Here is a 27,789-nt window from a genome sequence, read left to right on the forward strand (position 1 = left end):
TCACTAAACTTGTTGATCTCTTTTACCTCTTTTGTAGCGGACTGTTCCTTCTCCCACGGCGTTAATGACCCCAAAACTGCTCTTGGAAGCACTCCTAATCAGCACATCGTCCTCTCTACAACCGGGCAGACCCCCGCATATCCTTCTCCCTCTGCCTTTGGCAGATACGATTCTCACGGTAATACATAAATGCCACGCCTCAACCTGTCACAATGCATCCGTACGATTAGCCCCGCCTTCGCACCGCCCGCTTATGTCCTAGAATTACTTGAAGATTAATATTTGCCTTTTCCTTTTTCCGCAGCATCGAAATCCTCACCGGTTTACCGGGTAGGAAAGCTGATAGTCCTGGAAGCACAGAAAGGACTCGAAACGGTTGTTGACTTTTCTACGTCGGGCAAGGCAAAGGCGCTTGGGTGAAATAGATGTATCTGGACTTATTAAAGATTTCACAAGTCCACAATTGTCCGAATGAAAATTATTCAAATCAAGACTTTCCAAATAATTCATTATTGGAGGTAAGTTAAAATGTTGTGCATTGTGCCATGCCAATGACGCCTTTTTTACCTGCCCGCCCATATCTTACATTACGAGTAAAACATCCCCAATCAATCCCCATGCATGCATTTATCTACGTCAACTTTTGCTTAATGAAGAACGATCTAAGATGCGAAAGCTGCCAAGCACAAGTAATCCCCAGCACAACCAGTTGAAGCAAAGTCCATCTAACGACCCTCGCATTCGTCGTCTCAGACTGATCTCTGAATTCGACTTCCCGTTCCTAAATAAACCAAGTCAGAAAAAATCACGTAAAATCATCCAAATTGAGCATAATCCAGATATGCTTCCCCCATCACAAAAAGACACCTAGAGACATGTGATAGACTTACCCGTTGAAACACCTGCTCCCGACGAATATCCTGCAACCGGCCATTCAAATCCTTAACCTTCTGTACGATGTCCTGAATCTTGCCCTTATCCGTGCTCTCAATAGCGCTGGTCTCTCCAATAGCTAAATCGAGAGTCAATTTGATCCCTCCCTGGGGTTGCGCGGCTGAGAGCCAGCCAGATCCACCAGAATTCGACGAAGCCGTAAAGCAGATTTTGTGATCGCCTGAGTCTGCGGCGCTGAAGGTGAAGCGGCCGGAGGCGGAGCCCTTTTGCGATACTACGCGGTGGTCGTTGTCGAATACTTCCTAAGGAGGAGGTCAGTAGCTGGAATAGGGGGAAGGGCGAAGGGGGTTGATTCAGGGTTGTGGAATTGGGGGGATAGCTTGACTTACATCGACTGAAATATAGACATTCAGACCATCATGCTTTGACCACATTCTCCTATTGTCATCGTACTCCTCAGTCGTGTAGTGGCCGACCACCAGCGTATCCTTGGGCAGCTCCTCGAAGAAACATTTCGGCGAGCTGGCGTCGATGTAGAAGTAGAGGGATTGAACATGGGTGATCAAGGCACCCACGGACAGTAGTGTAGTAGCCAAACGCATGATTGCCTTGTCAATGGGATTGCAAGAGTGTTGGGTTGAGGAATCGCGTGGAAAGGGGGGAGATACTGGAGTTGCTCGCGCGCGCCGTTATGCCACGTTCGATTTCTCGACAATTCGCGATGCTGTCACGTGCAGATAGCTAGAACTTGGAATCCAGATCCATCAGACCGCGTTCCTCACCTCATTCGGAATTCATTCATCAACCCGACCACGACGGAAGCGAAGTCCATCGATCCCTAGCTTACGAACTTTCCTTCTAAGCAAGTACCACACCTAACTACAGCCACGATGACTTCCCACGATGTGCGCGACATGCTGGATCTGCCAGACGCGGCAGCATCTCGACCAACCAAGAAACAAAAGATTTCCACCCAACGACCAACTCTGAAGGGTCTGGCGCGCGAAGTTCAGAACCTAAGTGGAGATAATCCGATCGCGATTGTGCCCGAGATCTCAGTTTTCAAGAAAAGGCGGTTTGCAAGCCGGAAACCTGCTGCGAAGTGGGAGCTTAGATCATTTAAGAACCCCGCGAGGGAAGACGATTCACTCACTCTACGCCACTGGAGGAGGAAGCAGGAGACACCGCCTGCCCCTGCGGGATATGATGGCAGTACAGATCTACCAGATACTACCAATCCCGAACCGGAGATCGAACGTTCTGCCTTTGCGAAATTCAATGTCCAGGTTAACGTCCCAGACTATACGGACGATGAATACAACAAGAGACTACAGAACCCCGACTGGTCAAAGGAGGAGACGGATTACTTGATGGATTTGGCCAAGCAATTTGATTTGAGGTGGCCGGTGATCTGGGATCGATACGAATATGAACCTATCATACCTTCGATGGATGTAGAGACAAATCAAACCGCCATCGTTGTGACATCCAAGGTCCGAAGCATGGAGGATTTGAAGGCCAGATATTACTTTGTTGCGGCGACGATGATGATGCTGAGGAAACCACCCATTCAGATGAATACCGCAGAGTTCAACTTACACGAAGTCATGTTGAATTTCAATCCGGGACAGGAGACACTCCGCAAGAAATTCGCCGAGGCCGCCTTTAGGAGGACCAAGGAGGAAGCTAGGGAGGAGGAAAGCCTACTGCTGGAATTGAAACGCATTTTGGCAAGATCGGAGAAACTAAATGATGAACGGCGCGAATTATACGCTCGATTAGAGACCCCTCCAAGCACTGGCAACATCGGCATATACACGTCAAGTCAAGGCCTACAGCAACTCCTTCAACAACTCATGACTGTCGACAAGACGAAGAAGAGAAAGTCGCTGATGGTTGGCGATGGAGTCAGTCCAGCCGCCGGCCCCAGTGGACAAGCCCAAAACGCCAACGCCGACCGCCGCGAAAGTTCTGTTCGGGAATCGACCACTGGACCCAGTGGCGCCCCGGGCAAGAAGGGTGCACAAGGTCCCAGCGAGCGTCGTCAACTTACCGAGGAGGAAGAGAGAATTTATGGCGTGTCTCGACATGAGCGTCTCACCAGCGGCCCAGCGTTCCGTCTCGAGAGGATTAGCAAGCCGCTCATCAGCAAATCCGCCGTTCAGCAAACCAAAATCTCTAATGTCCTCACTGAACTGGAGGTCCCGCAAAGACTCATTATGCCCACTGCCGAAGTTGGTGAGGCTTACGAGTCGGTGTTGCAGAGCATTAATGTTCTTCTCGAGGCACGCAAAGTAGCAGATAAGCTCGCTGGTGAGGTTGCTGTTGCCAAGGCGCAGAAGGCCGAGAAGGAGAAGGCCGCGAGGCTTGCGCGTGGTGAACCTGCAGATGGGGATGCTGATGCCGCGGTGAATGGCACCGGTGAGGCGGAGGGCTCGGAGGTGAAGCAGGAGGAGAGAGAGAAGAGTGTTGCTGCCAGTATTAAGGGCGGTGGCGCGCATAAGAGGAGTGCAAGTGTGCTTAGTGCTGCCAGTGATAAGAATACCAAGCGGCAGAAGAAGTAAATGGGGGGTTTGCAAACTTGCAGTTGCTGCAATAGCTTAATTAATTCAACGTGAACATGATTCCTATTCGCTGTGGGCTGTGTCTATGAGTGTGTATCTCCATCCGTCAAACTCTGGCCTCTACGTCCATGATTGGTTGTGAAATATAATAATAAGAATACTCCCTTAGGTCGTTCTGGACTATGGAGGAATATGAATTTGGATGATGCTTAATAAATCAGTTCCAAGACTATATAGAACCTAGGATGGGGGAATACCTTGGTTGATAGCCTAACCTCTACAAGCAATGTAAGAGGCGTATAGAATATGGTAATCTTACAATAGGGCCCGGTTTCTACTTATAATCAAGTAATTTTGCATATTCACCGCCACATCTAGAGCGGGTGAGAATGCAGTAGTGAATTATATATTGTTAGGAAAGGTTCCTCTGAGAGCTTACTACAAGTTGGGACATTGAGGACAAATACGATGTGCAACAAATCTCGGGCAGATTGTGAAACTATCTATATCAAGGGAAGGTTTATGTTTATGGCTGGTTGAAGCAATCGGATGAAATATCAGAGATTCAGGGACAAGGTGCGGTCTTTGATATATATGTACGTATAAACTACACCATCGAGAATGGGAGGAGGTAGGAAATAAGATGAAGGGAAGAGGGTTAGATGTATGTATATGTTACAAAGAGCATGAGCAATTGGCGAAAGGACTCGGATGATAAAATCACTAAGATCTGAGAGGGTAATCGGTGGATAACAAAGATTTAAAAAGTTTAACTCCCATATATTTTTGGCCTCCCTTGGGCTCATAGACATACAAATACATACATAAACCCATAGACATCTCCCATCAAGCAGCAAAGTTATACTGAGCTGCCAGAGCCCGTCCCATCCTTATCCATCTAAGACAGCCGTAATCACATACGCGTCCTTTTTCCCTCGCTATGCCAAAATACAGAAAAGAGATCGCAACGCAGCCCAAGACGACAAAAAAGAAATTCAAATAAAAAAACAAGTAGCCGCCATGGAGGAGATGGAATTCAAAAGTCCACCGCTATGCAACGATATTGCGGAGCATGATAGACCAGCGCGAACATAAGCTCAGAGAATAGAGCATTATCACCACACAAAAACTAAACGACAGACATATCCGGGGTATAAAAAGGAAACTCGTTGCCTGGTTAACAATAAACGATAAGATTGAAGTTCAGAGCCCTGTTTCGAAATAGTACGGCCCGCTCATCCTTCATGCGGTGGATAGAGCCCTCTGATAACACGAGCTGGGTTGCCACAGACAACAGTGTAAGGTGGGACATCCTATATTTATTAAGTCAGCATGGTCTCTGCATCAGTAGATGATGGGGTGATTAAGTTTCGTACCCTGGTGACAATGGATCCCGCTCCCACCGTGCTGCCCTTGCCGATCGTTCGGCCAGGCAGAATTGTTACACCACCGCCAATCCAGCAATCAGCGTCGATGATGATCTTCCGGCCTAGGCTTGGTCCCCTAGACCCCAATCTCCGCTTAGGATCAATAGGTAGGGTTGCAGTGTAAATGTTAACATTGGGTCCAATGTTACACCTGTCGCCAATTGTGACCTCGCATGTATCGAGGATCGTGCAGTTCTTCCCAATGGCCACATCTTGGCCAATGGTGATATTGTAACCATAATCACAGTTGAAGGGAGCCTCGACGACGACATTATCGCCGACTCGGCCGACTGGTGTGACGGGCGAGGCTTGTGTTGGGGAGATGACATGTTGAGGAGGCTGTAGAATGTCCCTGAAGAGGCGGGCACGTTCCTCGGGGGAGACGCCGTTGTTGGGATTGGTGCTGCTGTTGAAGCGCCAGCAGGCACCATTGCAACGCTCGCGCTCGAGGACGAGCTCTTTGTCGAAAGGGAAGTAGTGCCGGCCGGCAAGCATCTCCTCCTTCTGGGTCCTCTGTCGATTTGTGGAGGCAAGATTTGACAGAGCCAGCTGGGCGGCAACCTGTGGGTTGTTGTGTGGGCTGTCAGAATGCATTTGAGGATGGAGGATCTGTGGTAATGTGGAAGATGCAGACTGTGGCGTACTCGCGTCCGTATCTTGTCTTGTCTCTTGTCTGGTGAGATCGTGGAGAGGGCCTACGCGCTCGTATGCGTTTTTAAGTTGCCGGTCTGGATATGCACTAGTTGTTGCAGTCACTGGCGTCGGCATCTGCTGGGAATATGAAATAGCTGATAGTCGACTACTTTCAGGACTTGCAACGGAGGCACTGGGAATGGTAGAGGCACTGGGTTGCTCATCATCTATAACATGAGGACGGCCATGTTGAGGGTCAACTCGGAGGCCTTGTCCACGATAACCCGGCAACGGTTCCCTCCTGGGTTGGCCCAAATGTTGGGAGGCGTAAGGCGATGATTGGTATCCCGCATTCTCGTACTCGGTCTTTGACTGGAGGGGAATAGGCGCTTGTTTCTGCTCGCTTTTTGGCCATTGACCGCGTTGCTGGTATCCAGAGCACACGAAGCCTCCCCGGAGACAATTATTGCCTGTATTGCGTTTTAGTACAAGTCTCATCTCCACATTGTTGGTTGTTGGGCACTTACATTCGGGCTTATTCTCATCGCACTTCTTCTTCCGCCTCCTGCAGGTCATACAACCAGTCTTGGTCCGGTTGCTAAAATTCCGCTTCCTCTTCTTTGGATCCGATTGCACCGACATCTCTCTTCGGTCATTTCCGTAGCCAGTGTAGGGGTTGGCCGACCTCTCGTCATCACCAGGGCTACCAGATTCATATTCACGTTGCTGAGCATCCATACTTTGCGAGGCTCTCCGGAGGACGTCAGATAGATGTTGCTCATCGGAAGTAATTTGGCTTTGCTGAGAGTAGCGTGCATGCCACGGTTCGCTTGGTTGGCTAGGATCCCTACTTTCTTCCGCGCCCAAGTGCCTATACGGCGTCTCTGGGCCATAAGAGTCGCGAGGACCCGACTGTGACTGTGGTCGGAGCTTGTCCTCTCGATGAATATCGGACTCGGTGGTTGCGGTTGTAGGGGTCTGCTTGGTCGATGACGGTAAAGCGTGACCATGGTAAGAATTTGCGGATGACGAGGTTTGGTCTATCGAACGCGATCTCTTGCGCTTGTGTGATACCTCTGCATCAGAATACGGGGCGCCTGATGGGTAGGGAGTTCGATCCCCGTTACTCGGCGACGCCCAATCTCCTCTCTGGGTACTCGTTGAAATGGTCAACTTCCCTTGTCCAGGAGGAGAGATGCGTGGCTGTCCATTAGAACGTTCGTCCGATCCCTTTCTCGAGCCTTCATTTCCACTGGTGGCGTTGCCGTTGCCATTTGAGGGCTGTTCCTTGCCATTAACAGCCGTAAACCGCGATGTGGGCGACTCCGTCTGAACGACGATGGTGTCTTCTGTGGGCGACATCTCAACAATAGAAGATGGCCTAAATGTCTTTCCAGTCGATTTCGATTTGCCCAAGATCTCCCTCGCCAGACTCACGAGGTCCTGGCGCACGGGGGGGCTTTGCTGGGTCTGGGTTGCCGTCTCGTTGGGCAATCTCAACAATGACGAATTCGCTCCTAGGCGCGATTGCGGAATATCCAATTGAACGAGAACTCGTGCTTCGGCCAGATTTCCTATGCTTTTTGCTTGAAGCGTAGGTAAAAAGATTGATATCGAGCTCAGGCGAGATCAGGTGATGGTGGTGGTGGTTGATTAAGAAATGATCGTGATAGTGATTGCGTCCTGGTACCGACAATGCGCAAGGCGAAGGCTTTCTAAGTAAACTGCAAGAAACACTTTCTAGTAAAACGCTTCTCTTCCCTTCATGAACTATCGGTCGGAGTGCCCGTGCCTCAACAAATTGGGTCGCTAGATATTGGTGTTGGTGAAGTGTTGGACTTTGGTTGCGAAATCGATGTGCTCGCCTAACTTCCTTCCTTCGTATCCTCCGACCAACTGTTGACCTCCTAGATTCAGATTCCCGACAATAATGCGACTGCGGCCCCTTCAACAATGCGATTCCCTACGCGGCTGTTCTCGGGTTCTTTCTCCAGGTCCAGATTTCCGCTTCCAAACTTTCACGGTCCAAGTACTGGCGATGCGTTCTGGCTGTCTCTCGCTTCTCCGCTCCCCGGATTGATGTCGCTGCGATAACCTCGAGTTGAGAAAGATTCCGATTCTGTTCAATTCCCCCCTTCTTCTCTCTTCTCTCTTCTCTCTCCTCCCTTCAACTTGACAAGCGCGATACAGAAGATCAGTTCAGCAAAGTCTCTAATCGGACAGTAACGGTGCAATCGATGAGGGCGCAACTTCAGTCGTTCACGTGGCTCAGCCGCGGTATATTTAGATAGAGGAAGTGAAACCGATCGAAACGAATCTCATCCCCGGGGGGCGCTGTTTTCTTTTCTATCGCTATCCTACCTCTCGCGTTGCTCGTCGGCGCCGTTCAGGTTCAGACAACACTGGCGAAGGGGTTTCACTGGTCAATTCCAAGTCGGGTCAGTTCCGGGGCGCTGGATGAACAGGGACGAATGGTGCTCGAATGCACGTAACACTCTAGATGAGGGTCGGGTTCGTGTTGTGTCCTAGGGGGGAGAGGAGAAAATAGATTCAACGCAACAGAAGGGCAAAAACAACAATAAATGTCCCAGCTGCTTGGTAACCGACGACGCAAAGAATAGCTCGGCCGTTGGGGCGTCCACTGCCAATATATTGACGCTGGCCCTGCCTGGGACTTCGTCATGGGGCCTGGTGGCTGCTCAGGCGAACCCGTGGGAAGGATATCGCGCGCCTATTGCGGGACCACACGTCGCTAAGAAGCCCCCTCAAGGTTGAGGCGCTGGCTTCAGCTGGCGGACAAGTGGCGGGGCCTTCGACAGACAGTCGACCGTCTCCTGCGTCAGCCGCTCGCTCGCCTGCTTTATTTAATCGCGGCCCCGGCCCACGGAGACAAGAGCTTGATCCCTACGAAGTACGAAGCATCCTCTCCCCATCCTATCCTATCCTATCCCCTCGCGCCCTCGTCCGTCAGGCGCTGGGTGGCATCAATTGGACGACAGCGCTCAACTACGACGTACGGGAGACGGAGGCGGAGGAGGTGGTGGTGATGGTGATACTGCGTAGCGTCCCCCATCACACCAGCAGCCCAGGACCTCCCAGATGCTGGCTGGGGCGAGTGACTTGAGTGCCTTGGCCTCATCTTGGGGCACGGAGGCTGCGGGAGCGCTGTGCGGTTGCGGTAGCGGCAGCACCTGAAGCAGCGGCAGGCAGGCAAGGAAGGGGATCAGCAGCAAAAGCGGCGCCGTGAGATGGATGAGGTACATACTGCTCACACTACCCACATACCTACGTGCCAATATGACAAGTTTCCATGCTCTGGTCGGAAAAGATGGGAAAAGCCCCCTCCCCCAGAGTACCTAGCAGCAGTGAGCCCAGGCGGACGCGCGCCGGCAGATCAGGGCTGCAGGCCAGAGGCGACGCTGATGCTCCCTACGGAGCACCTACATGGACGGTACATGCCATGCCAACTGTCTATGGATGGTTACGGAAGGGAACATCGACTCCAGTACCTGCGTGCTTATCAGAGACACTAGACTCTGGAGGTAGTGTTCAACAGTCGGAACACCACACAGAAGCCGCCAGTGGTGCTCACCATCGTGTGCTACTAAGGCCAAATGCTGATGCTAATGCTAATGCCAACGCCAATGCCAATAATGCCAGAGCCTGTACCTGTGCCTCCACTCCGCCAGTCCAATGCCTCCAGCGTCCAGACGTCGCCCAACCTCTCCGAGCAGCTGAGCGGCTGGTTGCTGGCTTCTTCTGGCTGTTGGCCGCTGCCGTTGGACGCTGCATCACACTCTGGCGTACTACCGCGACAGCGTCCCCATCCCTGCTCTGCCGCACCATTGGTTGCCGCTGCGTCGGCGGGTATCTCGATTAGGCAAGGCTGCAATTGTCTCGAGAGTCAAAAACCAGCCTTCACCAGATTGCAGTGCACACGCCCGTTCTGCCCCCCCTCGGCTCAGGACTCGAACTCGACTCAGGTGGACAGAGTACAGAGTACAGAGTACATAGTACGAACTACCGTATCGCGGCCGCCGATGTCCCCAACACGATCTCAGATCCGTCCGAGTTTAGTGCTGCTGTCAGGAGCCCAGAAGCTGTATGCTTTCCTCGTCTGTCCCCAGCCACCGGTCACCGCCTCGGAAACGATCAGGCTGAGACTTCCATTGGTTTAATCGCCGTCACCTAGGGTAATATCTATCACAGCGCGCAAATTTGGGCATCAGGTCAACCGCGGCACGAGGACCGCTACTATTCTCTCCTCGTACAACTCAAGCCTCTTACCGTCCTACCGCCCCAATCCCTGCCGGGGTTTGTGTTCGGGGCGCATGAAGATGACTCTGATATGCAATCCGAGTCGATGCCCGCAAGATGATGTGGGATGGATTTCCTGTTCTCTCTTCCCCTTCCCCCCGCCTCCCCTTGCAGTCACGGAGCCCCGCCGCGTCTCCATGAAACAATATTCCGAAGGGATCAGAAACAGGGATCAGTGTGACAAGAATAGACTCGTAAGGATCGCTAAGCATAATATGCTTGGCATATCACCAAAGTGGTGACGAGATCTGGGTGCAAATGTTGGCAGCAGCATGGGGGGTTGGAGTCGATAAATAGAGCTGCATAGAAAAGCTGATCGCCATGGTGTGGGAATTGAGTGCGCCATTGCCAGGTCCGCCGCTGCGTGGACAGCGACCGTTAACCAGTCTTAACCCGCTTACAGCGTCAAATATAATCTAGCCTTTGCCGAGCAGCGTCTTCTTGAAGCGCACGCAGAGACAGGGCGAGGGCCGAGGGTCACTCACGAATCATGATGGAAGGAGGGGGGGTTGCGGAACTCTCCATTATCCGCCCACTCGGAGGGCGTGGCTCATCAAGACACGCTCACTCAAGGCACAAACGACATGACAAATGAGACTGGGCTTGAGCAGGCGGGTCGCAGCTGTGGTACTTCGTACTTGCTGTCCAAACATCTGTTTTGAAACGCAAATAAATCACATCAGTCACAGCGGACCAACGCTACCGGGAACAGAGGGCAGAACGAATCGCAATACAGCCGGCAGATGCCATGGCGCCCATGATCGACAATTGTGTATCCTTGACTGATCGTTGGATCTCTCTCTTCTCTAGCAACATCTGTTACAGGCAAGTTGTCGGGTCTCCTGTCTAGGTTCTAGGTTCGGGGCCCTAGAGTCAGCGTTGAGGATTCCTGGACTCTAGGCAGGGCGGTGGTAATTGTGATGTCCTGACCTGATGCCAACGACTACTCTGAAAAGGCCCGTTTTGCTGTTGGGTTGCCTTGCAGCCCACACCTTGAAACTCGCGATTCACAGCATTCCATGAGAGACTTTGCTATGCGACTAGATTAGATTCTTAAGCGCGGCTTGACGGCGTGCCGGCCCAAGTGAGACGACGATGCCTCCCCACGCCCGCGCGGTCTGATTGGCGATATGCAGTGCGGCCGAGAGGCCCGGCCGGGTGGCCGTCTGGCGGACCGTTCGCCAGCAAATTATGTTGTTAGTTGTGCCCGAAACCTGTGCAACCGCAGAGGACAATATTACTGGGGCATTGTTATGCTCGACACCCCACATGGCCACGGTACGGATGATACCCACCAGAATAGCAAGTGATATTCTTCTGTACATGTTCTTTCTCGATCCCCCTCAAGGCCGCTGTTCGGAGTACTCTTACCATCCCCTAGCAGCCATTTGACGGCCACGACTTGGACAAGTTTATTGTTACTACTTCACCGCAGCATCCACTGCTAGGTGCATGCTGCCGTGCCCAAGTGGCTTGATATTTTTATGGTCTTGTGAGCCCGTCGTAGCTTTAGCCGCCATGCCCTATACCCCGTGTGTATTATACTTAAGATTGCCCACTAACAGAAGGAAACCTGCGGGAATCGGGAGACCCGCGGGGAAGGGAGGCAGAATTGCCGCCGTCTGAGACGGAGATTTATTTATTTATAGCTTCCCCAGCACCTAGCGGTAAATGATGTATCCTGTGTCACGTGACACTCCCAATCGTCAACGACAGACCTAGCTTCTGTACCTTTGTATTAACAGCTTCAGTAGGTGTCTACCTTGCTGCATACCGCAGTTTGAGATACAAATATAGCTACATTTGTTAATTAGTTCAGCCAACCAAGATAGACCCCGGTGAAATATAGATCGATTGTGGCCAGTCGATGGCAATGTTTCCGTTGCCGCTGTGGATAAGCGCCGACTAAGCTCCCCCCTTTATTTTTAAACGCTCACCATCTGATAACGCCTACGTCCAAGTATAGATATTTTCTCCATTCAGACGGTGTTTCACTACACCATATATGCGCTCTCCAACGTTAGACCTGCATCTGGTCCAACGAAAGCCCTCATCCGAGCACAGGGCGTGGCGTTAAGGTTGAATTAACTTTCGTACCTGCGTTGCGGCTCCAATTATCTGCACAAGATGGCCTACAAGGCGTCTCGCCGGCCATAGTTTCCCCTGCATACCCGACTATTCGGAGAATATCTCAGCGCCTCAGTGAAGGGATGAACGGTCGTGGGCCGCCCTCTCCCTAGTCGACCCCGTCGATGGGAATCTCCTCTGCAAGATCATCTTATCCAGGGGCTTAACGTGACGGAGACGTCATGAGGCTGATAGGCCTCGGACAGAGGAACCTATAAGCGCTCATGCAGTTGGACGGCGCTTGAAGTTTATCCATTGAAGCGACGAGTTCTCGGGTACTTTGTCCTTCCGCAGATGAATGACCAAGGCAAGGGTCCCCAAAGACGGAAGAAGGCTGTAAATAGCGGCGCCTATGTATGTTCGTTTGCAGCAACCTCTATTACTTGGTTAACGTTGAGTGCGGAACCCTAGACAATGCTATGTATAGGCCGGTGATGAGGTGTTACCTTTGATCTTATACCAGCGGCGTGGCAGTTAAATCTCATCACACCTTCTGGCGATTCGCTTTCCCCTGGAGCTTCCACGTCATCACCAACGAATACTACCAAGAGCGGGAGGGCTGATTCGAAGTGATTTATCCCCCGCACCAAGCGTCAAGGGCCATGGAAGGTTTCTCATATATCTAGAAGCCCCCCCCACACAATCTATTTTTGCAAGATGTCTAAGATGGCTTGCATACGCCAGTGCGTTGCACTCCACCACGTGTGGGCGTAGATTGAGTTCCGGTGCAAGGTCTGCTGGGATCCCCACTCCTCTAGCGCTACCATAACTTTAAGTGTGTGGTCTGGATCCTGCACGGTGAGGCAGTTGGCGTGTTGGTGGTGGTGTTCCGGGGATGGTCAGCCTGGAGTTGGGCTTCAGTTGGTGTTTCTCCAAAGCTCATTGGGGAATTGCGAAATACTAAATACTGAAGCCAGTTCAGCTTGTCAAGTGGCTGGCGGCATTCCAACTTTTAAGAGGAGCATGTCCGAGAAATAGATTGGACAAGGTCAATTTTAACCTCAATCTGACGTCCTGCTTTAATTGGTTTTCCTCTGATGTTAGTCAGTTTTTTCTTCGGATAGGATTACGCTCGGTGTCGGTGAAGCTTCCCAGTGGCGTGAATAGGTCCAAAGTATTGGTCGGTGGAATCTCCTCAGTTGGAAGTGGCAGAGCCTTGGTAAACTTAAAATAGTTGCCAATGGGAAAACTATCCGAAATGCAAACAATCGCTCTGCGTTCCGCTGCCTTGGGTATTAGAAAGCAACCAAGTATTGTGGGGAAAAGGAATATGGTCCACCAGCCCTTTAACCACCCTATCATGACGTTGACTTCGAATCTTGACAGAAATCGGCATGGTGTGGCGTTGTTCTATCGGCATCACCGAGACATCAAACATGCCAACTCGGGATACCCATCTATTAATGTTCAAGGCAGAATTCCAACAAGGGTTGCCCTTCTATTCTGCCCTACTGAACCTGCCCAAGACTATTTGTGTTGTCATCCTCTCCTGTCTCAGTTTGCATTACCCGAGTATTCCCTTTATTCACTCCCTCGTTCGAGCATTCTATCTTTTGCACGACCCGCACAATAACTTTTTATATTTTCTCGTTAGCTAGTAGCTTATCAAACGAGATTCGGATTAAAACTGCTCGCTAGCTATCCCAAATCAATAACTTTTCTATGAGTGTTTCAGAACAAATGCTAACAAGTCTGCCGCGCGCTTTGCCTGCACCCGGGTTTTTACGTCAATAATTCCAACAAGCAGGATAACAACATTTCCATGGCTTCCCTACACGGGATGTCCAATTAAGCTCTTTTCCTTACCAACGCACGTGGACAAGATTTCCCCGCTCGGGAACGTCGTTGGAAATGTTATGAATTTCAGCTACTTCCTATCATTCTTGTTCCCGCTCCACCACCAACAATCGAGTAAGCCTTTCATCCCAACCATCGGGCCAGAAGCCAACAAAGAACCCCAAAATGCCCAGCGGCAAGTCTCCGTGCCAACATTCTGTTGCTACGATGCTACCATTACATGGTATGTTTGTTCACCGATGGACAGTTCGCGTGGTATCGTGCTAACAGCATCCGATACCTTGGGGCCGGGTTCAACCTGTTTTCCCAGCGTCTCGGTGCTGAATACAACCGGCTGGATGGTCCTATAGGTTGGGATATGTTCCACCTTTTGCTACTTTCAGGGTCAATAATACTTTGCCACCCGGAACTGCCGTCGCCGAGTAGCACGCACGTCCGCAAATATGCAACATTTTGGGCTTGTTGCTCTGCCCTAGATGTTTGAAAATGGTCGCTTGCTTCTTACCGCTTGCTTCTTACTGCTTGTTGCTTACCGCCTGTTGCTGCTTAGTCTGCACATGCCACTTTGGAACGTAGGCCTGCATTGTTGTATGTTGGAATTGCTGTCCTTCAATCTCACTTCGCCGATCAACAACAGATCGCTTATCGTCTGGGTTGGTATTATGTGCCCCTTTGTTTGATATTCTGATAGCGTATGTCGTGGAAAATATGGACCTACTTTGGATTGTCGCGCTGTGGGGTTTCATCCGTGAATTCCAGGCCATCTATTGAGAGTTCAATAGCTGCAAAGCCTCTGCTTAGTATCAGACTCGGGTAAGTTAGGCTATAGTTATGGTCGATAGAAGTGTTTTGGCATCGGTGAAACTTTGAGAATGGGATAAAGTGCCTAATTTTTGCCTCCAAAAACTGCACTTGGATAAATGGTTTTATGTCATATTTTGCTGTAATCTCTGTGCTGCCTTTGTAGAGCAAGGCCTTATTACTCTCTCTTAGTCATACATAATATACAAGTTAAGATAAGATGTACATCTAAATCGCACATTTGTAGGTTAAAGGTGCTTTGTTATCGAATCATATTATAATCAAAGTCATGATTGTCATTTGCCCATCCACGTTCCCTGTCGCTGCAACCAATGTTGCTAGTATTGCGGAACTTAACCCAAGTCCTTCTTTGGTAATCATCGATAGCTCAAATTTCTCCGAATTCCATAAAGGTTACAGGAATCTATTCATGGGAGTATACGAAGTAAGAAAAATATGAGGATATAAGTACCAAAATGGAAAAAGGGGGGTCGGTCACATGACAAAGGTACAAACCGTGCAACTTTTCCGTTGAATACCACACTTTTTGCAACATCACAAAAAATAAGATGGTTTAGCGTTTTCACGTATTTAATTTTCCTACGTTGGAGGGCAACGGTTATTTCCTTTGCCTCAATCACCGAAATCTCTTCAAAAGCGAGATTCTAGTTTTATGACTACCAGCTGCTCTGCAAGTCCCCGATGCCTTTCGGCTTAGAACCCAGATCGCAAGGGTTAGCTGTATAAACTATTAGAGATGATTGCTTGTGCAATTGTAACGTTCGAGGAAATTTCTTTCTTTCTTCTCTCCAGGGACAGCAGCCCAATAGGTAACGGCTATCGTTGACTTCGGATCATATCCTAAGTTTTATATTTTAAAGTCCACATGGTACTTGAGGCTATGTCAGACTATTGTCACATAACTGGTATCGTTCAAAGCTAAAGAGGCTCTGAAGGTGTCTTGCTACTAAGTTGAAATTATTAGTATTTTCTAAGACGGCTTTCGATATTATTTAGTAAACCCTTCTGAATATGCAGAAACTAGTAGGGAAAGTATGGAATATAACAACTGGATTGTATATCCTTAGTGCTCTCACCATTCTATGACGCGGCTTTTTATTTTTCAAGTTTTGGGTTTTCAATTGGGTCAGGGGTGCGGAAAAAGACTCGAGTTTCCACATAATCTAAGAAAATAGATGGATCTTTCTATAAATCTGGTAAGAATCCTTGCATATAAACGAATTTGAGTTCTTCATATCCGAGGGGAAAGAGGAAAGGGAAATAGCCTAGTGGTTCAACACATATTTACCTTTCTGTCCACATGGACCAGCTACCGTCACTTAAGACGCAGGCGAAGACAAGTCTTTATTAGCAAAGCCATCTCATGTATCTGACGATATTCTGTTTGTTCCCCTTTCCTAAATATCCTACTTCTTAAGCCATCTCGGCTTTATCTTACTGTTAAGTGGGTCTAAACACCAGTAACGACAATATAACTCTTCTAGTAAATACAATATTTACTTTGTTTTCCCCCGACACTCTTATTATATTTTCCATCCCCACAATAACTGCTACGCAACTCTGGGATATGAATTTCGGCTCTCGGTGGTTATGTCTTGGGCAATTTATGCTAAGAATGAGTGGTCTTTTTATGCCATGCCCCGTTGGTAGAAGTAAAACTCCTACAGTCCTTGGGAAAATTTTAATTGGTGGTAATGTAGATAGTGTGCTTGTGGGAGCTTGGCCATCCATTTTTCTTATCCGTAATGGTACAGTGGCTATTTGGGTTTAGGACAATGTATGAGATTTTTATTTTTATTTAACTCATTGTGCTAGGGGATGTAATAAGAACCTCAAATTAATGACGTGGAATCCTCGTCTGTGGCGAGAAAAGTGTATAGCTAGACCATAGCGACGCTCTTTCTCCTAATTGAGAAAATAAATGCATTAAAAAAAATGCATAACCGCGATACCTATTACAAGATTATATGCAAGGACTATATAAGTAAACACGTGTAGATCATCGCTAAACGGCATGGGAGGTAGTAATACAGCTGGCGCCGACTTTATATATAAACCTGTTCGTAAAACCATCACTTTTTCTTCTCAAAATAATATCTGTCGCACAAGTTCTCAATTCTAAAAGTTTTGTCACTGGAGGTGGACACGGCAGCCTTTAAGGCGATAGGCATAACCCCATCCATAACTCCCAGCAGACGCTATTCCCATTATAACTATAAAGTCACGCTTCCCTCATCTGTTGAAGTCCAGATTCCGCTTAGGAGCCTTTGCCTCAGTGACCTTCAAGTGCCTTCCCCTCTATAAACAACAAAAATTGCCCCAGTATAAACCCTTCCACCCCTGGTTGATAGTAAGACCACAGGCCATAAATGTAAGAAGCAGATTTTAAACGCCCCGGGTAGGTTCTCGTTCCATAATTTGCGAGGAGTTAAGGTTGATGGCGACATGAAAATCCCCTCCAGTGCTCAATCGAATCAATTTTTATTCTTATTAAGATATACGCTGCATTAAAATCTGCAAATACTAGGGCGGACGTGGAGAGGGTGCCCCAGAAGTGTTTGGGTTTATATATCTTCAGAAGAATAGTGTATCGTCAGTATTCCTCCTGGGAATCATGCCCGACGCAGACATTTCTCTTGAAATATGCCTTGTAAATGATTGAATCCAGCCTAGGGATAGCAATATAGGGGCTGCATAATAGGTTAAGAGGCTTTTGGCTATTAAAGCTGGTTCTAAGAATGTTAATACGTAGTAGCCCGTATGCTGTGTGGAAACATCAGGGTAGGATCAAATGAATCAATCATCAAACCAATAATTTAAATTTGTTTCGGAAGCCATAAGATACGATGGTGATGGTTATGGTGCTTGTAAATGGAATCTGAAGTTTATGTGGTATCATTTTAGCATGCTAAACACGGAATGTTACTAAAAGCTGCTGTGGTCGACTGGAGACTCTCGATTTAAAGTAGAAACACTAAGTAGCTACTTAGGATGAGATCGAACCATGCATTTACTAGGGAGACGAAGAAGAGGGTGATCTGCTTCTTAGGCCTTTAGCCCATATGACCATGCCCAGCTCTGCAACACGACACTATCATTGTCCTACAACGGATCAACTTGCGAGTCAACAGAGCTGGATAAGGCCGAGCGGATGAATTTACAACTGTGGAAGTATGAAACGGGGTCATAATTATTAAGTCTAATTTGGTAGTGGCCCAGCAGTAGCCCGTAGCTTGATAGTGAGCCGCAGTCCGAAGACTGAGGTCAACGGCAACCATCTTATCAAATGGCTCGACTGCATTGCCATGTGCCGCCTGGAGGAATTATCATGCTGTGATGCTGTAGCTTGTTATACCAAACTATATAGCCATATTGGAATGTCATATGAACGGATGTCCCAGAACTGTATTTAATCCTCATTGAAGCATATATGATTTCCCTTCTTCTCAGTAGACTCAGGGAAAGCACAAACTGACCAGCCTCCGGGCATATCCTGTGATCTGATCACGTTATCCAACTATGCAGTCTGGCTGCAAGCTCTATGCCCCGTCACCGGAGCAAATGCTACCATGGTAGAGCCGCCACACAAATTGAAGATCGACACGCTTGGGGAAAAATTGTGGCAAATGATGAGAGCCGTCGCAACCATACGCTTAGGGAATAAAAACCTTTTTTCCTGTTGGCCGTGAAAATCTCGAGAGGCACATTAATAACGTTTGTTGTAGTGGTTGCACTTGAATAAGTACAACATACGCAATCATGACGTTCGCCTCCCTGATCGCCCGGCTGTTCGCTGTTTGCTCATTGCCGTCAGACGGGGGAAGCGGTAGTTCAATTGAGTCATGGAAGGAATGTCGACATTGAGCTATTAGCTAAGGGCGGCCTGAAGTGGCCATAGTACAAGCCACTTTAGACAAAGGGGGAAGACTCTCGAAGGAAGTGGAACCCATGACCACGTGCCTGGCAATTCACATATTTGTGATGAGACAAAGGCATGCAAGGTGGCTGGCCACACGTGGAAATGACTGACTGGAGGGTCTTGAAGGTCAGGATAACGATTGTCAGCTGCTGATGGAGTAGACTTCGACCGAGGGCGTTTTGAAATGACAGCTTATGCATGCAGTGATTTGATTCCTTTGTGTGTCGCCATCGGATCAGACAAAGCGACTTTCCCGCTTGGCTATGCCGTAATATCCAAGAAGAGGCGATTTGATCTCTTTAGTGCGGATCATGCTTTCACAGTGAAGATTCTAGCATAAAGGCTCTTTCAACTTCGCCTTCTCAAGAATTTAGAGACTAAATGACGCTTATAGATCCTATTTTGCATATCCTGACGTCGACACTTGTCTGAGACACGGCTAGGGAAGGGGGTGGGTTGAAAGCAACACATGCCCCTGCTTAGATAATGAGGAATGCGGAAATTTTATTTCCACAACAATACCATAGTAGTAGAATCCAAATTTTGTAACATGGGATAGCAAGAAACACCTTGGAATCAAATTAGCCACCTCAGTTCAAGTATGAGGTGTGAGTATGAGGACTCTTAAGGCCTTGAAGGTTCCAGCCTAGTGGAACCCAGATTTGACAGGGAAAAAGAAAAAAAATGCGAATTGAGATGATTAAAGACCGTAGTCGCAATTGTGTAAAGGGATGGACGGAGTTAATCAATTGGGTAATTGATAAAACGGAATCGCCGACGAATCGACAGAGTTCTGAGCTGTCACGTATCACAGATTTTGGTAACCTGAACTGAAACTTGTGGGAGGACAACACATGAAATTAAATATATTGTTTCGACCACCACAATCACCACGATTAAGGCTCAAGAGGGCAATGCCCCCCCAATAATTAGCGGCGCGGTGGATACATGTGATATGAATCCCCATGGAGAAGTGCCCCCATGCTTCGGTGTAGTGACGATTGTAGATGGAGCTTTCGCGGAGATCTGTACTACAGACAGCAGGCATCTTCCACGGCGGCCTTCTCTAGCTGTACCGCTCTGCGGGACTCGGCATGAACACAACCTTTTTGATGACGCGTGGTAGGCTTTCCGGCAGCACGAGTATCACAGAGCCACCTCATGTCATCAAAGCACAGAAGCCGACCCGAGGACCGCGCAACTTTGTGCTCTGAAGCTTTGGTGATTATGCTACGGAGTCCGTGTGTAGTACTGATTCAGAAGCTTATACTTGTGAAACAACCACCGCGATTTTGCAAATGGACAGAGGGAGCCAGATGAACTTGACCGTGATTGGATCAGAACGACGGAACAACAGAGGACTCTGTAATAGGTCGGGTTCTGGAGCTATTGGATGGGGGGCGTTCACTCGGTACTCAGGTCTCGAGGACTACGTAAGGACTGCGGCGGAATAATATCGAGCCAATATCACCCGGGAGCCGAGCAGACTCTTCGTTGTCGAACCTGGACTTTTCGCTGGCTGAAACTGGGGTCGGGGGACTGAGAACCTGCTCCCGTACGTCCAGTCCGGCCGACTCCCCGAGTCTCGATCAATTCTCAACCAAGGATGATGGTGGTTCACCCCTTCGCAGGGCGGACGCTGACTCTCCACTCATTCTAGGCTTTCGGCCCCCCGGGGCTCCCTTGGCTTGCGGCCCATTCGTCTCTTGTTTTCTGTTTCTCCTGGGGAAGAGTTATTTAGTGAACGTGGCAAACAAAGATGGGTTTTTGTCCTACATGAAGCTAGACGAGGATGATAACTTGAAGATGCGATTATTAAGGAAGGCACAGTACTGTAGCCAGTCCAGCCCGGCTTCTGATGCACATGGGGAGACGCGTAGTATATTTGACTTTTCCGTTTGCTCCGCTTTGCCGCAATTCACAAAATCTTCAGAGTACTTCGCACTGCGCGCACGGCGAGGTACTCCATACCGAGTCGAAACAACACATTTCCGCCACAGCAGCTGCTTCCTTGGGCAGATTTCCCCTGAGACGGATCCAAACAATCGGGGGCTGAATCCTACTGTACGTACCTTCGTACGTACCGGTAAATATTCCGATTCAGGGGTGCAGATACGGGATCCGGGCCAGGCACCGCGCCAGGAACAACCGGCCAGGCACCGCTCAGGAAAACCAACACATGGATGGGGTCAGCAAATTGCCCACGAATTGCGGTGATGGGGGCTGCAGAAGCGGATGCAGATGATGCAATGATGTGTTGCGGTAGTGAGCAGGTGTGGTGGGTTTTGCGGATGCTGGTGATGTGATGTGTACTGCGTTGAACGTTGAACGTTGAACACGACCGATGCTCGAGTACGAGTAATGTTGCAGTACGACGGGAGCACCGCATACGCGCACAAGAGTCAGCTGTCAAAGCCTGTCAAAGGGCTGTCAAAGGACTGACGCTGCCCCGTCACACCGGCTACAGTGGGTGGGCGACAGTGGGTTACAGTGTGGTTACAGTGGGCTACAGTGGGCTACAGTGGGCTCCAGCGGGCTCCAGGCGGTTCTCTAGGGGCCCCTAGCCCCTAAAACTGGATCCAAAGGCCCGCCTCCACCGCTACGCTCCAGCACTATCCAGCACTATCCGTCGCCCCTCCAACAAAACTCCGGAGTGTCTCCACCACTGTCGCTGCCACTGCCACCACCATCGCAGCGCGCTATCGCCGCCACCCAGCGTCCAGCCCCAGCACCATCCAGCACCATCCACGATTCACACGCAGCGCCCAGCGCAAACTCCCGGGAGGGACTGCAGGTACCGCGTAGGGCCTGTCCTATATTTAAAGACCCCCCCGTCCATCCCCATCTCTTTTTTCTTGCTTTCCTCCGACAAACACATTCTCTTTTTGCGACATATCGACAGCATTCAGTCTGTCATTCATTCCCTCGCATCACCACATTCACTTTGAGATATCGCTTCTCACCACCGTCTTTTCACCAAAAGCAAACCATTTCCATAGTCGCCAGCCGATTCAACCACCCCGTTCAACTTCAACTTCAACCACCAACGATCCGTTGATCCGCGACGACTTACCACACTCACTCACTATGCATACCACCAGCATCATGAAGTCTTCCATCCTCACCTTTGCCCTCCTGGCTTCCACTGCTGTCGCTCAGCCTCATCGCTCGCATAAGCACATGGCCAAGCATGCCAAGCGGGCCGATCAACCGGTCGTCTGGGTCACCGACATTGTCTCGGAAACGGAGATCGTCGACTACACCACGACTATCTGGGTTTCCGAAGGATATGTTGCGCCCACCGCCGCTCCCGCCCCAGCCTCCGTTGAGGCGACGTCCAGCGCGGCCCCAGTGGCATCAGCAGCACCATCATCCGCCGCGGCGTCGCAGGTTCCCGCTCAATTCTTCGAGCCAGCTTCGCCCGCGCCTGTGCCTGAGCCAACATCCACATCGTCGTCCGCATATGTTGCGCCGACTCCCCCAGCTCCGGTCGAGACTCCCGTCGCAACTCCCGCGGTAGTTGCCCCTACTACTTCTTCCGTCGCACAAGCTCCCGCTCCCTCATCCTCATCATCCTCAGGTACCTCAACCGGATCTCCTGATGGCCAATGCTCAGAGGGAAGCCCCTGCCAAGGAGATGCCACATTTTATGACACCGACGGTATCGGAGCCTGTGGTTTCGAGGGAGTGGATGGACTGTCCGAGTCCGTGGTCGCGTTACCAGTTGGCCTGATGGGTGACAAGTCCAACGGCAACCCCTTCTGCGACAAGATGATTACCGTCAAGTTCCCAAATGGCGCCACCACCAAGGCGAGAGTCGTCGACAAGTGCATGGGCTGCCAGGGCCGGGCGATCGATCTTTCCCGCGCAGGTTTCTCTGCTTTGCAAAACCAGGACGTTGGTCGCCAGGCCGGAGCTACTTGGTGGTTCAACTAGAGCGTTGCTTATGGCCCTTGATGCATGCATGCTTTGAAGAGTGGATCTCTCAGCAGATAAAATAGTCGCAAGTCGACGTATACGAGTTTCATTTGGCTAGGTCACTTAAGGTACAATAAACGGGAAATGCCATCAAAGCATAGGGCGTCAAAAAACCTTCAGTCTCAAATCACGGGACGATGAGTTAGGGTGCCTGGAGCACAAATTGGGAAGGCCTCATTTAGACATTTTAGAACTTCTTGTAAATATTTGAACTTTGTGGTGATTGCACTACACAATACACTACCATTACATTCGTTTCATAACAGCGATCCAAATTTGCCGTTGATGTGAAATGTGACAGATTCGAGATTGCTTTTTGCATGTGACTAACTCTCTTGTGTATATCACCGCTCATGCTAGGATACGACCCCAGAAGGTCACACCAAATACTGCTGCGATAATGAATAGCCAAGACTCGCTATGGTAGTTGACATAAGCTAACCGCAGCAGCATCAGTAGGTATGATAACATATACAAAGGGATGATGCTCTAATTGGAAGGTGAACTATTCGCCTTTGAGAATTCACTTAGGAATGTATTGCTGAGGAAAAGTATACACGGCTATCACCTGCTTCGTAACAGAACAAAGCAACAAAGAAAGGACCTGGTATAACTTCCTTTCTCATCACATCCATTTTTAATACAGCAACCTCTGCAAGTATATTCACATATTGGAAAGCTTAAAAATGACACAAGGCGTAATCTTCAAAACCAAAGGCCTGTTCTCCGGCCGTCAAAACTGGCAGCAATTAGAACCACTTCAACCACAGTCGAGGAAATTTACCAAACGCAGAGCGAGGAAATTCCCTGGTGATGCATTTCTGGGTATCCTCTGGTATGGACTTCTTCCCTTGACCCTCAAAGGATGCGAATCGATAAATGGCGATATACCTTGCTGGGTGAGCTAACAAAATAACAGGACCCACGACACTGATATAAGCAATCAGAGAGTCTCACTGGCGCAGCGATCAAGCCTCACTTTCCAAACCCCACAGAAGCTGAATATCGATGGCCCCTCTAAGCTTGGGGCGGCACTCTCTTCTCAAAATGGAAGTTCATTTGATGAGCGGGATTTTGAGGATGAGGTGCAGACTTTGATTGAAACTGCGATGCGGAGTGGACTTTTTGCGAGTGGGCAGATTCGGTAGGGCTAAGTCTAGAGCAACTTTGCTCTGTCTAGACCAAGTTGAAGAAACTCAAGCTAATGGAACGTGTTGTAGTTCGATTTCTATGAGGCATCCTGCCGAAGGATATAGAACTACCGTTCACGTCCAAGAGAAACCCAATATTGGATGTCCGGTGTTTTGTAAAATGGAGATTCTGGCTGTTTGTGTCACGGTTTCGGCGCTGAGCGGAGGGAAGGACAAAAAGGAAGTTGTGGGGCTTCCGCTTGTTTTCGGGTGTGCGAAGGTGGTGGTTCTGAAGATTGGGGGCTTGGGCTTGAAGTGGGTTGTTGATCTGAGGCCAGATGGGACGGCTAAGCCGAGGTGGACCTTTAAGGGATTGATTGGGGTGAAGAGAAGCGTTGACTTCAGGTATAATGAAAAGGTTGAGAGGGCCGGGGGAATTAAGAGATTTCTTGGCCGGAGGAGCATGGCGAAAAAGGAAATGGGATCTGATGAGGAGAAGCCTTTGCTCTCGTAAAAGGCGAACGTGGCGTTGCATGGTTTAGTATGGCCTTAAATCGTTTATAGATGAGATTTTTATTAACTTACCCGGCTCTTATACACTGGCATATATCGTTCTGGAATAATACACTTGATCTTACACATGTGATTCTAGAGAGCCCCGTTGTTGATACATAGAAGGTCCAAAGCTTATGGCGAAGCTTCGGCCGCCTCTGCCTCAGCAGGAACCAACACCTTCTTCTCCTCTAGTAGCTTAGCTAGTTCTCCATTCTGATGCATAGCCATCAATATATCGCATCCGCCAACAAACTCCTTATCGACATAAAGTTGGGGTATCGTTGGCCACTCTGAGAATTCCTTGATCCCTGGTATTTATTAGCCAACCCGCTCATCACCATAATTGGGATATTGTGGCATTACCTTGTCTTAAATCATCATCCTCCAAAACATTAAATGCTGAGAACTTCTTGGGGTCAACGCCCTGGAGCCCTAAGATCTGAATGCTCGCTCTTGAGAATCCACATTGTGGGGTTTCGGGTGTGCCTTTCATGAACAGAACGACAGGTGTGGATCCGACGGCTTTATCAATTGCTTGCCGGGTTTCTTGGGAGAGGTATCGTACAAATGGGGAGAAGGACGTTCGGGTGTTGGTGAACTTGGAGGCGAATGCGAAGGTTGGAGCTGGTCGAGCGGCTTGTCGGAACGCCTGGGTTTCTGTGTTAGAGAAGGATCTTATGATACATAGGAGCATGAGTGCAAAGATTTTGAACCTACCGACGATAAGACCGGTCTTGTGAACATCTTTTCGTGTGGTGTAGCGCTATGGATTGGTGGTGAAGTTTAATGTTTAATTCATGACGGCGATCGGACGATGATCCGAAGCTGCCACCCCGCTGACCAATCAACGATGAATAATTACCCAGAACTTATCCAAACCAACATCCGCCCAATACAATGGTCTTCAATAACTTATGAAAGTGCAGAAGATGGCCTCAACAGAGCATAATGACCACACACAAACACAATCGTTGAGCTATCCCGCACCCTCAGTAGCAGCAGACGCCAACGATGATAACAAAATACACCTCCTCCTCGCAGCCAGCGGCTCTGTAGCAACGATAAAAATCCCCAATATCCTCCACGCCCTCTCCCACCATCCCAATCTTGCCATCCGCCTAATCCTTACCAAATCCGCAACCAACTTCCTCGGGGGCCAAAGTGCAGAACAACCCCACTTCGAGTCTCTATCCAAGATTAAGAACGTGGAAGGCATTTTCCTCGATGAGGATGAGTGGGGGGTTCCTTGGAAGCGTGGCCACGATATCCTACATATTTCCCTGAGGCGATGGGCGCATATATTGGTTATTTGTCCGCTGAGCGCTAATACTTTGGCGAAAATTACTGGGGGGTTTAGTGATAATTTATTGACGAGCGTGGTCCGGGCTTGGGATACAACCGGCGAGGTAGGAGATAGAAAGAAGAGGATTGTTGTTGCGCCTGCTATGAATACTGCCATGTGGAACCACCGTATCACCAACAAGCAAATTTCTGTCTTGGAGCAGGAATGGGGCATTCGTGAGAATGTTAAAGAAAATGAATCTCAAGGTTGGTTCGAGGTCCTGAGGCCGATGGAGAAAGAGTTGGCGTGTGGTGATGTTGGAGATGGGGCGATGAAGGATTGGAAGGAGATTGTTGGTGTTATTGAAGAAAGACTAGGACTTGGACAGCCACGCTGACATGCTGCGTATACTGGCTAAGAGACGAATCACGAAGGAAGAGACATGGGTAATCATGGTAAGGGTTTGGGGTCCGCATAGCGAGGCGTAAGGAAAGGAAATCCCATGTGGTGATTTTACCTAGAGCATTAAAATAGGGAAACTGGATTAGTTCTGGGCCACATGTCAGACATTGCTTAAGTTTAATGCAATTAGTTGCTATATTTCTTTTTAGTACATCTATTTCCTTTCAACTAAAGGTGGCAGATGAGGATACCCGCTGTGTACAATCTGACATAGTAGCTGGTAAAATTGGCCATGGGCTAGGACGCTAATTGAAAATCGTACTTGTAGGGTACGGAAAATTGCAATCTGCTGCTTTTTGTGTTTTAACTTTTCTTTTCTTTATCCTTATTGAAGTCGGGACATTTTGTTGAGGTTGGTCTCGACTGGTAGATGCTAAGTTTCCTATTTCGGCCACCAAACACCTCACCTCCACAGAACACCGATTTATTTTCACGAGGAAATACTCCCACAACTCTTTCAAATACCAAGGGACTGGTACCAAGGGACTGGCCTATCCAAAGAGTCAAAGTTAAAATGAGGACTCGGACTGCTCAAGCAGTCGTGCCAATTGCCTTAGCCGCACGACAGGTCAAGCTGTCTTCACCCAAACAGAGGCTCCCAAACAAGACTCATGATGTAGAATATAAGGCTGCGGCGAAAACCCAACGGCAAGCCCGAGAGCCGATGAAGAGCAATTACGTTGATCGAGTCCCAAAAACAAGACCCACCATCTCAGCCGCCGGCGTCTTGAAGAAGAAGAAGAACAGCGACACTACGCGTGGAAAGAAGTCCCACAGACGCAGAAAGGGGTCACCCGAATCAGATTTGTTTATCAGTTACAAAGGTAAGTAGCTCTCCTAAAGCTACGAATATCTCCATTCACATTGCCAACTACCTATTTCTAGATGGCATCGAAACCGCGCGCGATGCCATCCTCTCCAACACCGAAGCAACCTTTGACTCCGTACACAAAGGTTTCATGGAACAACTTTCTAAATCCAAAGCCGGCGACGAAGCTATCCTCTCGGAAGTCTCGGCCACTCTCGCCATCCTCTCCGCGCCTGTGGCCGAAGAGCAAATCGAGATAGTTACCCGTCAAGGCAGCAAACGCGTAACGGAAATCGTGAAAATCGGCAACCGCATCGCTCATTTCAAGGACGTTGTCGAGGCCGAAGAAGCAAAACTGGCCGAGTATTGGAAGCAATGGGATGAGTTGCAGAACGAGTATCTGGAGCTTGGTGTTGAGGTATTTGGCGCGAAACCCTTTGGCGAGGACGCGAAAGAGGTGGTGGGTAATGGTATTGGGAAGGGGTATAGGAAGGAGATGGAGTTGCTTGATTTGAAGCTTAAGACCCAGGCTGAGGAGTGGGAGGAGAAGGTTCAAGAACTTCGTGTTAAGACGCTGCAGAAGATGAAGGCTTCCGAGAAGGTATCCTAGGCTTGTATTAGTGTCGTTGAGGGCGAGTTGCTGACTTGAACCGAATAGGAGCAGGATGCGTTGACGAAGAAAGAGCAGGCTAAGTTGCTTCAGGCTTTGCTTCAAGAGTGAGGAGCTGCCGTTGGGTCGGTATAAGAGTAAATCAACCGTGACATTTTAACACCTCTGCTAATCTATTTACAGATAAATCGATGAGAGATATTGCTCGCTCTGAAATGAAAGCAAGCAGGAATGTAATTGCTTTGAGTGCTATGTATACGACCAATTGAGGTAAGCATTGCAGGCTACCTTGAATCTAAATTATGCTGAAGAATTTATAGGGAAATGCAATATAAAGTACAAATTAGCTATCTAATTTGCTCCAGGTTAATAAATCTTGCTCAAAATACGCTTGTCTCGCGCTCTTAAAATGTACCTACACACTTATTTCAAAATATGTAGCATGGGTGTCTAAACAAACCCTA

At 49.1% G+C, this 27,789-nt stretch overlaps 9 protein-coding genes across 9 annotated transcripts; 6 read left to right on the forward strand and 3 right to left on the reverse strand.

Annotated features, from left to right (window-relative positions):
• Positions 1-631: 631 nt before the first annotated feature.
• BP5553_05347 (Uncharacterized protein) lies at positions 632-1,496 on the reverse strand (the record flags this gene model as incomplete). The annotated part of the gene is made up of 3 exons (XM_032013970.1): positions 632-781; positions 891-1,196; positions 1,284-1,496. The coding sequence occupies 3 exons, from the start codon at positions 1,494-1,496 to the stop codon at positions 632-634; spliced, it is 669 nt and encodes a 222-aa protein (XP_031870570.1).
• A 288-nt stretch (positions 1,497-1,784) lies between these two features.
• Positions 1,785-3,458, forward strand: BP5553_05348 (Uncharacterized protein; the record flags this gene model as incomplete). The annotated part of the gene is made up of 1 exon (XM_032013971.1): positions 1,785-3,458. The coding sequence occupies one exon, from the start codon at positions 1,785-1,787 to the stop codon at positions 3,456-3,458; it is 1,674 nt and encodes a 557-aa protein (XP_031870571.1).
• Positions 3,459-4,693: 1,235 nt separating this feature from the next.
• BP5553_05349 (uncharacterized protein) lies at positions 4,694-6,880 on the reverse strand (the record flags this gene model as incomplete). Its single annotated transcript, XM_032013972.1, has 3 exons — positions 4,694-4,771; positions 4,835-5,988; positions 6,046-6,880. 3 exons carry the CDS (start codon positions 6,878-6,880, stop codon positions 4,694-4,696), a joined length of 2,067 nt encoding a protein of 688 aa, XP_031870572.1.
• A 1,966-nt stretch (positions 6,881-8,846) lies between these two features.
• BP5553_05350 (uncharacterized protein) lies at positions 8,847-9,710 on the forward strand (the record flags this gene model as incomplete). The annotated part of the gene is made up of 2 exons (XM_032013973.1): positions 8,847-9,366; positions 9,451-9,710. The coding sequence occupies 2 exons, from the start codon at positions 8,847-8,849 to the stop codon at positions 9,708-9,710; spliced, it is 780 nt and encodes a 259-aa protein (XP_031870573.1).
• An 11,877-nt stretch (positions 9,711-21,587) lies between these two features.
• BP5553_05351 (uncharacterized protein) lies at positions 21,588-22,436 on the forward strand (the record flags this gene model as incomplete). The annotated part of the gene is made up of 1 exon (XM_032013974.1): positions 21,588-22,436. One exon carries the CDS (start codon positions 21,588-21,590, stop codon positions 22,434-22,436), a length of 849 nt encoding a protein of 282 aa, XP_031870574.1.
• Positions 22,437-23,164: 728 nt separating this feature from the next.
• BP5553_05352 (uncharacterized protein) lies at positions 23,165-24,122 on the forward strand (the record flags this gene model as incomplete). Its single annotated transcript, XM_032013975.1, has 3 exons — positions 23,165-23,313; positions 23,398-23,622; positions 23,699-24,122. 3 exons carry the CDS (start codon positions 23,165-23,167, stop codon positions 24,120-24,122), a joined length of 798 nt encoding a protein of 265 aa, XP_031870575.1.
• A 173-nt stretch (positions 24,123-24,295) lies between these two features.
• On the reverse strand, positions 24,296-24,907 carry BP5553_05353 (Uncharacterized protein; the record flags this gene model as incomplete). The annotated part of the gene is made up of 3 exons (XM_032013976.1): positions 24,296-24,471; positions 24,527-24,812; positions 24,881-24,907. The coding sequence occupies 3 exons, from the start codon at positions 24,905-24,907 to the stop codon at positions 24,296-24,298; spliced, it is 489 nt and encodes a 162-aa protein (XP_031870576.1).
• Positions 24,908-25,092: 185 nt separating this feature from the next.
• Positions 25,093-25,842, forward strand: BP5553_05354 (uncharacterized protein; the record flags this gene model as incomplete). The annotated part of the gene is made up of 1 exon (XM_032013977.1): positions 25,093-25,842. The coding sequence occupies one exon, from the start codon at positions 25,093-25,095 to the stop codon at positions 25,840-25,842; it is 750 nt and encodes a 249-aa protein (XP_031870577.1).
• A 579-nt stretch (positions 25,843-26,421) lies between these two features.
• Positions 26,422-27,436, forward strand: BP5553_05355 (uncharacterized protein; the record flags this gene model as incomplete). The annotated part of the gene is made up of 3 exons (XM_032013978.1): positions 26,422-26,731; positions 26,793-27,316; positions 27,374-27,436. The coding sequence occupies 3 exons, from the start codon at positions 26,422-26,424 to the stop codon at positions 27,434-27,436; spliced, it is 897 nt and encodes a 298-aa protein (XP_031870578.1).
• Between the last annotated feature and the right edge of the window lie 353 nt (positions 27,437-27,789).

The sequence above is a fragment of the Venustampulla echinocandica genome (assembly GCF_003357145.1).
Source record: "Venustampulla echinocandica strain BP 5553 chromosome Unknown scaffold_2, whole genome shotgun sequence".
Taxonomy (NCBI): Eukaryota; Fungi; Ascomycota; class Leotiomycetes; order Helotiales; family Pleuroascaceae; genus Venustampulla; species Venustampulla echinocandica.